Consider the following 15255-nt stretch of genomic DNA (forward strand, 5'->3'; position numbering starts at 1 on the left):
CGGGGTGGGGGGTGGAAGGGTACATAACTGAATCATGATGTCATTACTGTGAAAGATTCAAAACACATCAAGGGTTTGTTTTAGAAATGATCAAGATGAGACAGTAAAACTGATGAGAAGTTTGGTTTATTTTCTTTTAATTCCAGTAGCTGTCAGCAAAACCCAAATAAATTACACAAATTTTACAACAGAACAAAATGCCATTAACAAAGTAACTAGAAAATTTCTACAAAGGCAGAATGTTATGCTATGGCCAAAATTAAGCTGGAACATTGTTACTTTATATAAAGCAAAAATTTTGATTATAAAAGAAAACAGCTACAAAGGGACAAGCACCCTGGGTTGGGCCCAAGGAAATGTTTTACATATCTAAAGTACTGATGACAAAATAAATGCTGCTATCACTGTGTTTATTCCTTTTGTCCTAAGGGTATAGCTATAGCTTAGATACTACAGGAAGACAGACAAAAAGTACACAAGATAGAAAGACTAGAATCCATATATAGTTGGAAAGAGTATCAGCACTAATGAGATAATGAAGACAATTCTATCTCAAAATGTGAGTCAATTTTGACTTAGATCTTCCTGGACAATAGCTGTAACCTCCAAAGCAATTCCTTTCTCTGTGAATTACCAAAGCTATTATCAGTGTTTCCACATGGAATTGAAAAGTCTTCTGAAGCCTTCAACTAGGAAGATCTCAATACCTCCCCCTCCCAAGGTACGTTAGTATATAGCATTTTGAAGATATTTTAATATTTGATATGCTTCTGGGCACAGTACCTATATTTATAAACACTATGCTCAGCAGAATAAAGGACTTGCAAACACAATTAACTAAAAAGTATTTTCCATCAAACTCAAACATGCCCACATTAACAGAGCAAAATTAAGTATGGGCTGTGGGGCCCTAATAGACAAAGTCTCATCAAGGACTTGGAGATTACAACTAGATTCTACCAGTATATTTGTTGCAGAAGCACAGCTATTAACAGATACTAGATCTGTGGAATGTCAAACAAAACCACAAAAAACAATACTTCAACTTAACCAATTATGCAAAAGTGCAATTCAACAAGCAACATCAAAATATGTTACCTGAAAACACAAAATCTGGATACTTACATTTCTAATTTCAATTCAGCTTTTTAGCATGTTAACACTGACTTCTCTATTACAATACATATAGAACGGAAACTAGGATTTATACAGTTTTAGCATTTGCTGTATTAAGTCAGGTCCCCTGAAAAATCTAGCAGCAGCAACAACAACAAAAAAGGACCTGAAGGTTCAATTAGTACGCTCAAATTAAACAAAAAACCGTAAATGGACTTGTGGATTCATTATTTAAAAATTCACCAAATCAATAGCCTTGCAAATTACCATTCAGGAAACTAGGAGGATTTACAATTCTTACAGAACTCTTTCAATGGAGAGTTCCTTGGGAAGGCAGGCTCTTCAAAGCAAAATCTGCAGAAGAAACTCATGAAAGCAGTAATAGTGTTCTTTTTAGGTAATCTCCCAAGTAAATGTGTTAAGAAAAAATCAAAAACAAAAAAACTGCCAACTACTTAAAAACTGTTGTGTTTAAATAATATTTGAAACACAACTCCAAATTTGAAGGCAATTTATGAACTTGAGGTTTCATACATACTGTTCTATTGTGAGAAATAGATCTTTTAAAAAAAAATCTAATATTGTCTACACGTAAGGAAAGTACTGCTGTTGACTTATTGAAAGATTGTATGAACACAAATCTTAAAGTCAGTAAGTACACTTCTTGATAAGGGCAGGAAACCAAGGTTCTGTTTGAAGAGGCTTATTTGGCTTGAATTTGAAAAAGATTTGGAGGGGGGGGGGGTAGCAGCAGTGGTGTAAAGAGTTGAATCTAGATCATAACAGAATATTAGCTCAATTCAGAAGGCCAGAAAGTGCTAAATTAAGTGAGCTACATCTGTTTTGAACTTATTGGACTATAGTTTAAATTTAAAACTATCAAGAACCTCCAATCTGACAAAAAGCTGGGTAGAAAAAGGAGTAAGAATGCTTAGGGTAGTCTTAAAAAAAAATCTATTTTCATCATTTGTTTCTTTAGTCAAAGGGAATGTAATCTGATAAAGTGCTTTGAAGATTTTGTCCTGTTTATTCATTAGTAACTAATGCCAGAATGGTTTTAACAGTTGTACAAAGATCCATTCTCTTTGTACAGTCAAGCACTGTTCAACTACTCAGCTTGCTTATTTATCCACAATAAACTAGTTGATTTAAAGTCCATCTAAAATGTACACAAAACAATAAATTCTGAAACACCTAGTACACAACACTCATATGTAATGTAACATTTTTTCAAATCTTTTGTCACTGGTTTATCATGCTTGAATTCTGACTATATCTACAGTAGAATTTTAGAGCTGCAAGGAAACAGATCAGCTCATTCGAATTACCCAGCATGCTTGTTATGAATAATCTCCCCTCCTTCTATTTCAATCTGCTCATAAAGCCATTTTCTGTCACAGCGGCATTCGGCTCCACACTTGTTAGAACCACAGTTGGGACAGGCGTAGAAACACCCCAGGCAATCTTCATCAAGGCAGTCACAGAGATCCATCCCACTGAGTATCAGGAGGCCCTGGCTATCATAGACTTTGCTCTTTGGTGGTATCACTTGCCTGTAAAATGGAAAAGGTTATTTTTAACAGCCATTCTAGAGTTAGGAATTTTTAATTCCAAGCAAAAAAATTCTTTTCCGTTTAAGCTTTAGCATAAAAACAAAGAAAACCATGCAAAGGAAAGTATGGGGGGTGGGGGAGAAGAGTAGGATAGGTTTTAGAATTTATGACTGAAATGATTCCTGATGTCCAATATGGCTATTTTTAACAACTTGGGTATGGTCCTGCTAAAGTGGTTCCTACCTTTAGTTCAAAGTCAACATATACTCAGTAATTACAAATTTCCATTTAAGAAGTAGAAATCTAATGTATGGGTGGGAAATATCTTCCAAAGGTCAATACTTCTATATAAGAATACAAACAATAGGAAACCATTTCCTTCACACCCCCCTCCCCCTTATGGATTTTGCTATTCCTTTGTGGGCGTGGTAGCTTACCTCCTAAGTCAGTTGTATTGATTAATTTTGTTGGTTTTACTATTTATGTAGCCCCACAATCTACAAATACCAATTTAAGAAAGAACACCTTGATCTTCTGAAGAGGAAAGAATTTCATCATCAGGCCATAAATTAGGGTCTTATTTATGTACAAGTTATTGAACATCAACAAAGTCAGAATTTTTCAAGTTGAAGGAGACCTAGAAATCATTCACCACCGGTAAAACAAGGAAACAGAAGAGGGACACTCCCCCTCCCCTGAAGCAATGTGAAACCTCAGAAATGAAGAGACAAAACCAAGTGTCTTTCTTAATACACACTGCTTACCTGTCTGAATTGGTTGCCTTAGTTTGCCTTCTTTTTTCTCTCTTACCAGTTTCTGGAGTAAACTCAGTTTGCTTTCCTGGATTTGCAAACTGCAAGGACCGCAAAGCCTTGGCGGTCCTTCCCTAAGGAAAAGCAAAAATTCTCAATTTAGATCTCTACAACAAAGACACAGACAGTAAACATCCCACTTAACAACTGCCACGCTAACCAACAGACTACAGCCCGCTTTGCCCAGAAATAAAAATTCTGGGAGCCCAACGTACTAAAACTGAACTTTATTCTTTAGAAGAGGCCATTAGGCCATTATTCTCAGATTACACAACCCTAACAAGTTTGGTTATTCATTTTATTATATTACAGCAAATCAAAAGTAGCACAGGAGGAAGGCATAAGAGGCAGACACACTGGCAGCAGAACTAAAGGCTGATAGCAATGGAGAAGAGGAAGTCAAAACAAAACAAAACAAAACAAAAGCCACCCAGCACAGTGAAATAGTAGACATTCATGATGAGGGCTGAGTCAAAGATTTAAGTTCAGTTTCTTCTGTTTGAGAAAAGTGTTACCATTCAAAGGTGTAAGTTTTTCAGCTATGTAGTTAATTATAAATGTAGAACACCCTGATGATGTGCTACTATATTAGGACAGACAGGAGCCTTACCAAAATCCCAATCCAACCAAAAAATCCCAAACAATAGAACCCCCGCCCCCCCCAAAACCAAAACAAATATTTGGTTTTCTGAAATGAGACTATGAGCCACATGTTCAACACTAGAAGAATTGCTTCAGGAAAGAAGGGCAAGGTCACCTCACAGTGTATATATCAAAGGAATAGGCTTCACTTAAGTCCTCAGGAACAGCAAATCTTACTTTTCTGGGAGCAGGAATGAAAAATGCTTACTAACAAGGCAGTATTATTGGTACTGGGTGGGAGGGGAGAAATATAGTTCATTACCCACTAATACACAAACTCAGCCAGTGCCAAACAATTTAAAAAATTTAAAAGCCTTCTATTAAAATCTTTCATTAGGTAAGTGTTGAATTAAGTTTTTCCAAATAGAAGGTACACATTTTTCAAGGTAATAATCTTTAAAACAAGACAGACCGTATCTCACACCCCACAAAAAACAAATCAAAACTTTACACAAAGAATCATGTTTTTGGTGACCAGAGAGGCCTAAAATTAGGAAATAGGGCAACAAGATTCTGAGCTATGCTCCTAGACACACCCACACAAATCCAAACATGGGTGAGGACAAAAGAGGAAGAGAATAAAAGGAGCAAGGAAAAACATTCATTGCAAGCCACCAGCTTATTCCCTTCAGAAATTCTAGTTGTAAATGCTAAACTGGGCCACTCCCTTTTCTGATCCTACCACTTAAATGGCTGAAAAGAGGGAGAAAGCAAGAAAATAAGGGAGCACCACTTCCATTATTCTCAACTGTCTAAATTTTATATCCCTAATATTACATTGACAAAGTGCATATGAGCAACGATAAAAAATAAAAGGTATGCTTCTATACTACCCAAGCAAAACTTTAAATTGCAGACCTAAATAAGTGAAAAATTGGTCCATATACATACGTCTGAATCAGCTTTCCTTTTTTGGCGATCTTCAGATTCAACATCCACACTTCCATTGATTATCTGTGTGCATTTTGGACAAAGCTTCCAACCAGGTACAAGCTGTCTTCCAAACTTGGCACTTAGGAAAGTGGCATCATCTAAGTCAATTGCATGCAAATTTTTCTTTGCAAGCTTTTTGTGTATGTTAAAAGGATCACAACAAGACTTTTGCAAGTCCTCAAATCGATCAATGTAAATTTTTGCATGGTGGAAGCAAATTGTATTGTTTCCAGAGAGTGTCATCCCGGTTCTAAGCTGAAGCAAAAGAGCATCATTTGATGATAATTCTTGCAAAGTCTTGAAGCCAGTGTGTCGAGTATAGTATGTCTTATGACATTCATTGGTAGCACGAAGCTGAACTCCAACTGAACAGGGATCCATCTTACTTCCTTAGAACAACCTATTCACCGTTTTTTTTTATTCTGCCTAGGTTTTTTTTCTGTAGCCTCTAGTAGGTCCTATTGAGGATCACACCCTAGAGAAAGCATTAAAGTGAATCAGATTTATGGTACATTTTTTTTAAACCTAAAGGCCTGACACTAAAAGTAAAATCATATTTATATACCCCTATAGAATTTTATCCCCCCTTTAAACTTCTATTGCATATATAATAGTTATTTATTTTTTAAAGAAAATTCTCCTCCATGCTCCATATTCTAGATTACATTCGCAGATTTATAAATTTCAGCAACATGTGCAAGACTATGATATCCACATTCAACCCAACTGTCAAATCCAAAGATAACGTTAGTCTACAGCTTAAAGAAATTATATTCAAAGTTCATTTTGAAGGCAACTATTTGGAACTTGTCCCCCTACCCCCTACGGGAACAATTATAGTTGGAATCCCATTTATTTAACAGCAGTAACCAGAATCCTGGATACAAGGAAGAGAGGAAAGGAAACTGCTCTTTTCTGGACATAAAGTTAACTACAGGTAAAATTCTGAAACTGGTTAAATGTGTCTTCAGAACCACCAATTTCCTAATGTTTTCTGGAGAATACTGGGACTGGGCACCAAAAAAAATCAACTGTAGCCATGCCCCCTTCCCCCCATTCCAATTTGCTTAAGTTAGGGGATTTCAGTTATGTTAATTTGACAGTCTTTCTTCTATCTTATTCTTCTGTTTACAGGATATTTGCATTTAAAGGACTCTAAGAGTTAGGTCTGGAAGACCAAAAAAAAAAAACAACCCAAAACCCCAGGGTTCAGGTAAAAACAGCCTGTGGGAGAGGAGGAAAGAGGGACCTTTAAATGGGGTTAAATTCCCAAACTAGGCTAGCCTTCCTAAGTGATGAAGTTGTTTCTATTTCCAACAGTTTCTTCCCACTCACCAGTTTTGAACATTAAGCTTCAAGGTTTTTTACACAATGGTTTCCTAGTGCACTGGCTAGTTGGACATTTATAGGTTGGGAACTGCCCACATATGCAAACTTGTTATTTCTCAGGATGACCAAGCAAGATTTAATCAAAGGGGAGCTAACTTTGTACATTTAGAGATTCTAGATATACTTCTCCAATTTCTTATTTGAAAAGCTAGCGGGGGCAGCTAGGTGGCGCAGTGGATAAAGCACTGGTCCTGGATTCAGGAGTACCTGAGTTCAAATCTTGACTCAGACACTTGACACTTACTAGCTGTGTGACCTTGGGCAAGTCACTTAACCCCCATAGCCCCACAAAAAAGAAAAAAAAACCTAGCAAGCATCTTAACCAAAAATTCCCATTTTAAGTATTATACTTAAGTCATAATTTGCTTGCCCTTGTTTTTCTTGCTTGAAATCTAGTTATTCAAGAGGCCTCATCAGTTTAAATTGAAATTAAATTCAACACAGCATTTATTAAGGATACAATGGTTCCTTAAAGAAGCAGTCCTTGCCCTCATGGAACTGCCTACAACCACACCACTTCTCTGGGCCCCCAGATCCTTACCTGTTGAATGAAGGGATTGGGCTAGATGAGCTCTAAAGCTATGATTCTATCTTAAGTGTCTTAAAGGAAGTCAAAAGTACTGGTACATAGTAAGTGCTCAATAATTTATTGGCACAATCAGGCTGGCTTTTAAAGATCCTGAATCAAAAACCCTTAAGAATGGGAAGGGACCTCAAATGTCACCCCACCAAACCCCTACCTGAAGTTTGCACCTTAACATTTCTGACAAAATCACTGGGTCTCTGCTTGAACTCCACAAGGCATCTCATTCTACTTTTGGATGGTTCTGATAAGATGTTTTGTTATTTTTTAAGAACGGAAGTGCCCAACTAGAGGCAAGCTTATTGGCATTCCATTAAAAAACAACAACAACAAAACCCCACACCCCAACCCCCCACACCCACTGCAAATTTAGAGCTGGGGAGTTATCCCAAAAGATTATGGGCCAAAGGGTAAGTCGGAATGTTTTGTCAGGAATGTCTCCGGGCAACTCGAATGTCTGGGAAGGTATGGTTTTTACTTATTCCCACTCAATCTTTCTCCTATTTCCAGAATGGGAAAAATCAAAGTAGTCTATCACTTTTAACTTTGTGTATGGGTATGGGCATGTGCATGCATGCATACACACCCCCCCCCCACCCACAACCCTTGGGTAAGGTCAGATTCCCTGTCAGTCCTCAGAATACAATAAGGTGATATAAAAACAAAGTTTCAAAGAAGTAATCACATAAAGATTTACTTCAGTGCCGGCTAAGATTACAGAGAAAATTCAAAACTGTTTTTGTCCACTGCGGGCCAGATTTTCTCACAGGAGTAGAGGCTCTCTCAATAGCAATAACCTTTTCCGCAGATAATTCTCTTAGAACTAGAAATGAGCCAAGGAGTTCTTTGTCAAAGAAGCTGGAAGTATGCGCATCAGTATAGATAATCCTCCATTGGTGCAGATCCCATCCATGCCTTCTCATCCTGTGCAATTCTTGTCCAAATATCCTCCTCCACAGGGTTACCCAACATATTGGAGGTTTTCCTCCAGGTATTTAATATTTTGTGAATACTAGAGCAATGCTCAGGCTGTTCATTTGTTATCCCTCCACCAGTTCAACTCCTTTCCTGGTCATCTATGTCATGCTTCTTACATGATTTCTTGCATACAAGTCACCAGTGATAATAAGCTGCAGTCTATTTAGCCTCATCATGAATCTTTCCACAGGTGACCTGCAATTCTGATTCTTCTGAGGGCATAGTATTCCATGATTTGCAGGCATATAGCATCACTGGGAGAATACTGGTGTTAATAAGATAGGCTTGTGCAAAGAGCAGCTTGGAATCCCTGAAAGCGCTGTGAACTTTGACAAATGTAATCCAGCCTGTAGTTTTCTTCCTCCTATTTAATTCTGAACCCAGTTCATTGTCCACCAATAATCTGCCCACCCAACTACATTTCACAATCTGGGCAATAAGCCATCTTCCCCGAAGTAGTCACAGTTTAAACTGATAGAGCAACAAATAGATGTCAATTGTTTTACCAACATTTTTATAGCATATCTATTTTTATCAGCAACGGAACTATTGTTTGAAGTCAGTACTCAATGTACTAGATCAGGAAATAACAATGACACGGATAAAGTTGGGATGGAAAGACGAAACTGGCCAAATACATAGGGTAGAAAATTCACTGCAGAGGTGACAATTTAAAAGCACCCTATGACAGCGGTAGCTGGCTGTCCAGGAGGAAAGGGGGTTTTTGCTATAGCCATGTATGACAACCTAGACTCACTCCTACAGCAATTGACACTGGAGAAGTTATGACTTTTATGTAGACTCTGAAACGGAATAAAACGTAAAGGTCAAAATGTTTTTAGTAGTGGAAGACAACCAAGAGAATGTCAGAAGCAGCCATTTTTTGGTAAAAACAACGATTTTAAAGAGGTTGCCATAAATCCTCAAAATGGAGGTGAAACTGACCACACAAAGTATTTTGTGGGCATGAATACACAATACCAGAACTTTATCTGTCTTGAAGGTGGAGCCTGATAAACAGTGAAAACAAAGTTAGTTGGGAGTAACAGGTGACAAAGACATGCCTACAGATTCTTCAACTCGAAGAATCTCAACATAGTATGCTGGGAAGGTGGAGCCAAATAGAGGTCACAGACATTTCTAGACATGTTGGATTCTTGGTACAAAAGAAATGTCAATTCTTGTGAACTGGGTGCCTAACCTCTAACATCAGGCCATACATTAAACCTGTAAAGGCCTTCCCAGAGCACATTACTCATGCTAAATGATTCTTGTGGAACTTTTCCTTGGTTCACTCTCACTGACTGCTGACAGACTTCAATTTCCTTAGTCAATTACTTCAACCTTTCCAGTTGCTTCTCTCCGTGGCTAGCTAACCACCTGTGATCCTGATCTAATTTTGCTTAGTTTCAAAGAAAAAGCCCTATGGTTGGAATTAAAAAAAAAAAAAAGAAAAATCAAGGCGTGGGACCCAGCACACCCACTTACTAGTTATGTGAACTTGGGCAACTTGTTTCACTTCTTTTTCATTTGTAAAATCAAGAGATAGAATCAGAAGCCCTCTCAAATTTCAGCTCTAAATTTGCTAGCCCGTTGCTGATTTACCACTGACTTCTTCCTCCCCCATTTTCCTAAAAGGTACAGACTTAAACATAGGCCATAACAACCTCCTTAGCACTTCTGCATCTGCATTGCACTGCATATGGGAAGAAAATGTGCAGAAGTAGATACTTATTTTGGAAAACGGAAGACGAAAGACATACTGAATTTTAGACTTGCTTAAGAGCACTGCTATAAAAGATAAGGGCTGGGGCAGCTAGGTGTCACAGTGGATGGAGCACAGTCCCTGGAGTCAGGAATACCTGAGTTCAAATCCGGCCTCGTACACTTAGCACTTACTGGCTGTGTGACCCTGGGCAAGTCACTTAAACCCAACTGCCTCACTGAAAAAAAGAAAAAAAAGAAAGAAAAAAAAAAGATAAGGGCCATTTTCATGTAATTATGCAGAACTTTCCTCCCTTTTTTGGAAATTTAACGATTTGGCGATTTCCCCTGCAAATAAAGGTTAGATAATGCTTTAAAAATGTTTAAAGGCACTCCACTGATGAAGTATCACAAAGGGAGAACTCCAAAAGGATGATGGACCTGTTATTACCAAAAAAGGCAACAAAAGAAAGCAGCAACAATTATTCATGTACCTAACTCACTCATATCTTATACAATTTTAAGGAGAACCATTTATACATCATTCTCCAGAGTTTCTTGAAGAAAAAAACTCAACCCTTTTTAGAAGTGTTTTAAAAATGCCACAAACCTCACCTTCACAGTCACAACCAACAAAGATGTGGAGAATATGATTTTCTGTTGTTGGTATATGTTGACTGACAGAACAAAAAAACCTTACCACCTGTGATTAGGTATTGAAACAATTTCCAAAACCACATATGTAAATCTCACACAACTTAGATAGTAACAACGACATATAACTTTGTGTCATGCTCCTGATGAGGATGATATATGCTCAGCAAAAATGTCCTCCACTCTTCTAAGGGATGCTACACACCACTATCAACTAGAAGATTCTTGTTTATAACATTGACCAGAGAATGTTAGGATATGGAAAGAACCAGACTGTGGGTTCTTTGAGGGCAAGAACTCCCCTTTGCCTTTCTTTGTATTCTGAGCACGCTTAGCTCAGTCTGGCCTATAGCAGGTGCTTAATAGATGTTTACTGACTGAACACTACTAGTCTCAGATATCATGTCCACTCAAAAGAGCATTATGATCTACAGAGGGAAAAAAAAAGTGGATGAATAATGCATATCATATAGTTACACTGGGTGAGAGGTGACGGCTAAAAAGTAAAAAAGATACTCTTGAAACTCCCATCTTCCCACCAACATGAAAGGTTAGTTTGCATTTTGTGTTGGGGGGGGGGAAAGAGAAGAGGATCTCTAGAATTCTTACTTTGGGGGAGATGACCATCACCCAGTTGTGGAACCTACTCTTGCCTTGGAAATTCGGAGTAAAGCTAATACCTTGCTTCCTCATACAAAACTGTTTTATTTCCAAGATCCTGACAACTGAAATTCCTTTTTCTCATCAGTGTCTTATCCTCACTTTTCCTCATTCTTCTTAGATTTACTGAAGATGTTCTGTTCTCCAAGATCATCCTGTTCTAGCTTCATTTACTTCAGTTTTGTTGTCATTTCAATAAGGCACTGGCCTTCTAATTCTGAATCCCTTGCTCCCTTGTCTTAGTGTTCCCAAACCCAGGGTTACTCAAATCATGATTTCTTCACTCCTCTCAGCTGAATGAAATGATTAGGGAGTTCATTACAAATTCAGGCTAACAAAATGGGACCTCACCAATAGAAGGCAGCTGCATCTATCATATCCCAGCAGGGGCCCCTCACTCCACCCATACTTCCTCATTCCCACCTCCAAATTCACTGAGATTAATCGGGCAATTCTATTTGCACTCTCAATTTTGGAGCTTGAGCAACCAGTTGCTTATTCTCATCTCTATTGGCTATGTCCCAGCTACCTACAAAAATGCTCTGGTCTCTCATTAAATAACAGAACTTCTCTGTCATCACCTCCAACTATCACCCTTCAGCTCTCTTTCCTCAGTTACTATTCCAGGTACTAGGGGAAAAATTAGCTTACACTCTCTGCCTCTCCTTTATTAATTATTCCTTATTAGTAATCTGATGCCATGGTGCCCTCAGATTGCTTTATGGTCACCAATGAACTTAAACAAAAAGGGGGGGGGGTGTGATTAAAAACGTAGTATTGATCATCCACCTGAGTAAGGAGAGCCTTCCCAAACGGGGGCTTATATTTTCACACCCACAGCCGACCATACCCGCCCCTGGCACCCACCACCCACCCCAGCCTCGGGATGGCGGGCCCCCTCCCATGGCTCTTCAGTATGGATGCTACGCCGGAGTCCGCAATGCGGCATTCTAGGGCATTACCTCATTGCACCAAAACCGCTCGGCCCCGCCCCCGAGGCCGCCATTTTGGTGCTCCCACCATTTTGCCAATTTCACAGATGCATACACCCTAAAACACGTCTTTTAAATAAATGCGTTTTGAAGGTCCGCTCCCAGTCCTAGAACCGTGGGGTCAAGGGCCTCGTTATTTGGTGACCCCTACCCCCCAACACACACCGTCGCCCACCTCCCCTCCCCCTCCGTCCCGACTTCTTTGTGAGACCTCTTTTCTTGGGGCCTCCTTTTTATATGCCCCCCCACTAGGCACCTAACAAATGGGGATTGATTGACCAAGACACCCCCAATCGTCTAGAACCCCGGCGTTAAAAGGGGTGCCGCTCAATGGGCGCTACTGTCCAGCCCCCACGGGTCTTGTGGTCGAGAGTAAACAGAAAGCGCTCCCACAATGCCGCCCCCCCCAATTTAAGCTACGTAGGAGCACGGAGGCCATCTTGTCCAAGCCTTGCCATCTTACAGGCGGGGCACCTGTGGCGCAGAGAAATGAAGGGACGGGACCAAGGAAGATTGGAGCCCAGGCCCTCGGCTACCGGGTCCCCCAGGACTGTAGCTCTCTCCCCACACCGCGCCCCACCCCCCAATCGCTGGGGGCCCGGGAAAATTAGAGAACTGAAGCAAGGTGGCCATGGGCGTGTGTGTGTGGGGGGGAGAATCCCGGGTCCCCAAGCCCAGAGCCTGAGGCTCCCCCGCAGTGCGGCGGGGTGGGGGAGGGGCGCGCCTAAGTCACCCCGGGAATAAGAAAAACGGCAGGACCGGGAGTCTTCCCCACCCCCACCATGCCCATCAGCCCCCGGAGCCCGCTAGGCCCGAGCCCCGGTCTCGACCTCGGGCTTCGCCGCCGGGAGAGAGCGCCTGGCTCCTCCACCCTCACCGCTCTTCTGCCTCGGCCTCCATCCAGTACCTTGCCCGGCGCCCGTCCAGGCTCCTGCCGCGCCGTCCCCCGCACCTCAGCCCCTTGGCCCGCTGCAGCCATGAAATAACGGCTCCGCTCGTAGCAACTAGCAACACGACCGGCACGCACCGCCCACCACCAGCGAAAGGACGCGGCGAGCCGGCTAGAGCGGCTCTTGTAGAGGGACGCTACAGCCGTAACCAGCGAGAGGACGCGTGGGGGGGCGGAGCCAGGAGTGCCTAGAGCGACAGCCCGCGAGAGCGCGAGCGCGGCCGCCATGTTAGGAAGGTCGTCCCGGCCCAGAGAGATTTGCGGGCCAGGAAAAGGGTCCAGGCCCAGACCTACAGACCCGGGAGAAATAAGAGAGGCCCGGGAAGGGCAAGGCAAGATTTCAATGTAAAGAACATTTATTTTATTTTTTCCAGTGACATCTAAGGGTAGTTTTCAACATCCATTTTCATAAGATTTAGAGTTCCAAATTTTTCTCCCTCCCTCCCTTTCCTCCCCCCCCCGCCCCCCTCCACAAGACAGCAACCAGGTTATATATGTACAATCCACAAGTGCTTTTTTTATCAGTTCTTTCAATGGGTGGTGCTTCACCATCAGTCCCTTGGGATTGTCTTGGATCATTGCATTCACAATCGCTCATCAAACACTACTGCTGTCACTATGCACAATGTCCTCGCAGCTCTGCTCACTTCACTAGACATCAGTTCATGAGTCTCTCCAGGTTTTCTGGGATCATCCTGCTTGTCATTTCCTATAGCTCAAGACCATTCCACTACAAGCATAGGCCGCAGCTTCTTCTGTCATTCCTCAATTGATGGACATTCCCTTGATTCCCAATTCTTAGCCACCACAAAGAGTTGCTATAAATATTTTTGTACAATTTCCCCCCTTTTCTCTTTTTCATAATTACTATTGTTAACTGTTTCCCTTCCATCCTATTCCCTTCCCCAATATTTACTCTATTATCCACTTCTTTCACCTATCCCTCTTCAAAAGGGACTTGCTTCTGTCTGTCCCCCTCCCCCAATCTTCCCTCTCTACTTTTGCCCCTCTCTCTTTATCCCCTTCCCCTTCTGTTTTCCTGCGGGGTTAGAATAGATTACTCCAGGGGCAGCTAGGTGGCCCAGTGGATAGAGCACTGGCCCTGGAGTCAGGAGTACCAGAGTTCAAATCTGGCCTCAGACACTTAACACTTACTAGCTGTGTGACCCTGGGCAAGTCACTTAACCCCAATTGCCTCACCAAAAAAAAAAAAAAAAAAAAGAATAGATTACTCCACCCAATTGGGTGGGTGTGTTAATCCCTACTTGAGGCAACTCTGATGACATTAAGGTCTTTGAGCCTATTCTGATGAGTGTAAAATACATTTACTGCCCTGCTCCTCCTCCATCTCTTCCCCCACTCCATAAACCCTTTCCTGTTTCTTTCTTGTGGGATTTCACCACATGCTACCTCTGCCCAGGGAGTTCATCCTGCAGTCAGCATGATCATTCATTCATTCATTCATACATTTGTGCATTCATGAATTTCCTTCTTTCTTTCCCTCCCTCCATCCCTTCCTTCCTCCCCTTCTTTCCCTTCTTTCCTTCCTTCATTTCCTTCTTTCCCTCCCTCCTTTCATTCCTTTTCCTTCTTCCGCCTCCTTCCATTCATTCCCTCCTTTTCCTTTCCTTCCTTCCCTCCTTCCTTTCTTTCCTTTCTCTTTCCCTTCTTCTTGCTGTGTATATCTATTCCCTGTATCTGATAGGTTCCCAGGCTTCTTTAAAAGGCCAAGTCCAGGGGGCAGCGAGGTGGCACAGTGGATACTTAACACTTACTAGCTGTGTGACCCTGGGCAAGTCACTTAACCCCAATTGCCTTACCCCCCCCAAAAAGAAAAAAAAAGACCAAGTCCAAGTCTAGAATAATCATTGGTCATAGTTCTTATTTGGCTGTGTTGTCATCAATTTTTTTTAATTTTTGTTGTTATTGTTGTTGTTTTGCGGGGCAATGAGGGTTAAGTGACTTTCCCAGGGTCACACAGCTAGTAAATGTCAAGTCTATCAATTAATTCAGAGAGCCTCACTTTCTTCCTGAACAAAGGCCACATCAATAAATCAATGGAGACCTAGGTCTTGAATTCATGTCTTATCCAAGGAACTCACATCCTATTGGGCTGAAACAAAAGGGAGAACAGATATTAGACATCTCTTTTCTCTTCTGAGTGCCTGGATGAACAGCAAACGCCCATAAAAATAACTGATGACAGGAGGCAGCTGGGTGGCATAGTAGATAGAACACTGGCCCTGGATTCAGGAGGACCTGAGTTCAAATGTGACCTCAGACACTTGAC

General features: G+C 41.2%; 1 protein-coding gene across 3 annotated transcripts; it reads right to left on the reverse strand.

The window, feature by feature from the left end:
• Positions 1-110: 110 nt before the first annotated feature.
• LOC122732465 (ADP ribosylation factor like GTPase 14 effector protein) lies at positions 111-13081 on the reverse strand. 3 transcript variants are annotated; one of them, XM_043972630.1, is made up of 4 exons: positions 12924-13081; positions 5015-5531; positions 3434-3555; positions 111-2669 (listed from the first exon to the last, which is right to left on the reverse strand). In XM_043972630.1, the coding sequence occupies exons 2-4, from the start codon at positions 5435-5437 to the stop codon at positions 2441-2443; spliced, it is 774 nt and encodes a 257-aa protein (XP_043828565.1). In that variant the 5' UTR covers positions 5438-5531; positions 12924-13081; the 3' UTR covers positions 111-2440. The 3 variants fall into 3 exon arrangements, with proteins under 3 accessions (XP_043828565.1, XP_043828568.1, XP_043828566.1); XM_043972633.1 differs by having other exon boundaries at positions 12894-13017; XM_043972631.1 differs by having other exon boundaries at positions 12847-12985.
• Positions 13082-15255: the final 2174 nt, after the last annotated feature.

Source organism: Dromiciops gliroides, chromosome 6 (genome assembly GCF_019393635.1).
Source record: "Dromiciops gliroides isolate mDroGli1 chromosome 6, mDroGli1.pri, whole genome shotgun sequence".
Classification (NCBI taxonomy): Eukaryota; Metazoa; Chordata; class Mammalia; order Microbiotheria; family Microbiotheriidae; genus Dromiciops; species Dromiciops gliroides.

Excerpts from the sequence above, each read along its gene's own strand:
- LOC122732465 (XM_043972630.1), bottom strand. The coding sequence starts at position 5,437 with ATGGATCCCTGTTCAGTTGGAGTTCAGCTTCGTGCTACCAATGAATGT. Across the intron at positions 3,556-5,014 it reads AAAGGAAAGCTGATTCAGAC|GGAAGGACCGCCAAGGCTTT; the intron begins GTATGTATATGG and ends GCTTTTCCTTAG. Across the intron at positions 2,670-3,433 it reads AAGGCAACCAATTCAGACAG|GCAAGTGATACCACCAAAGA; the intron begins GTAAGCAGTGTG and ends TCCATTTTACAG.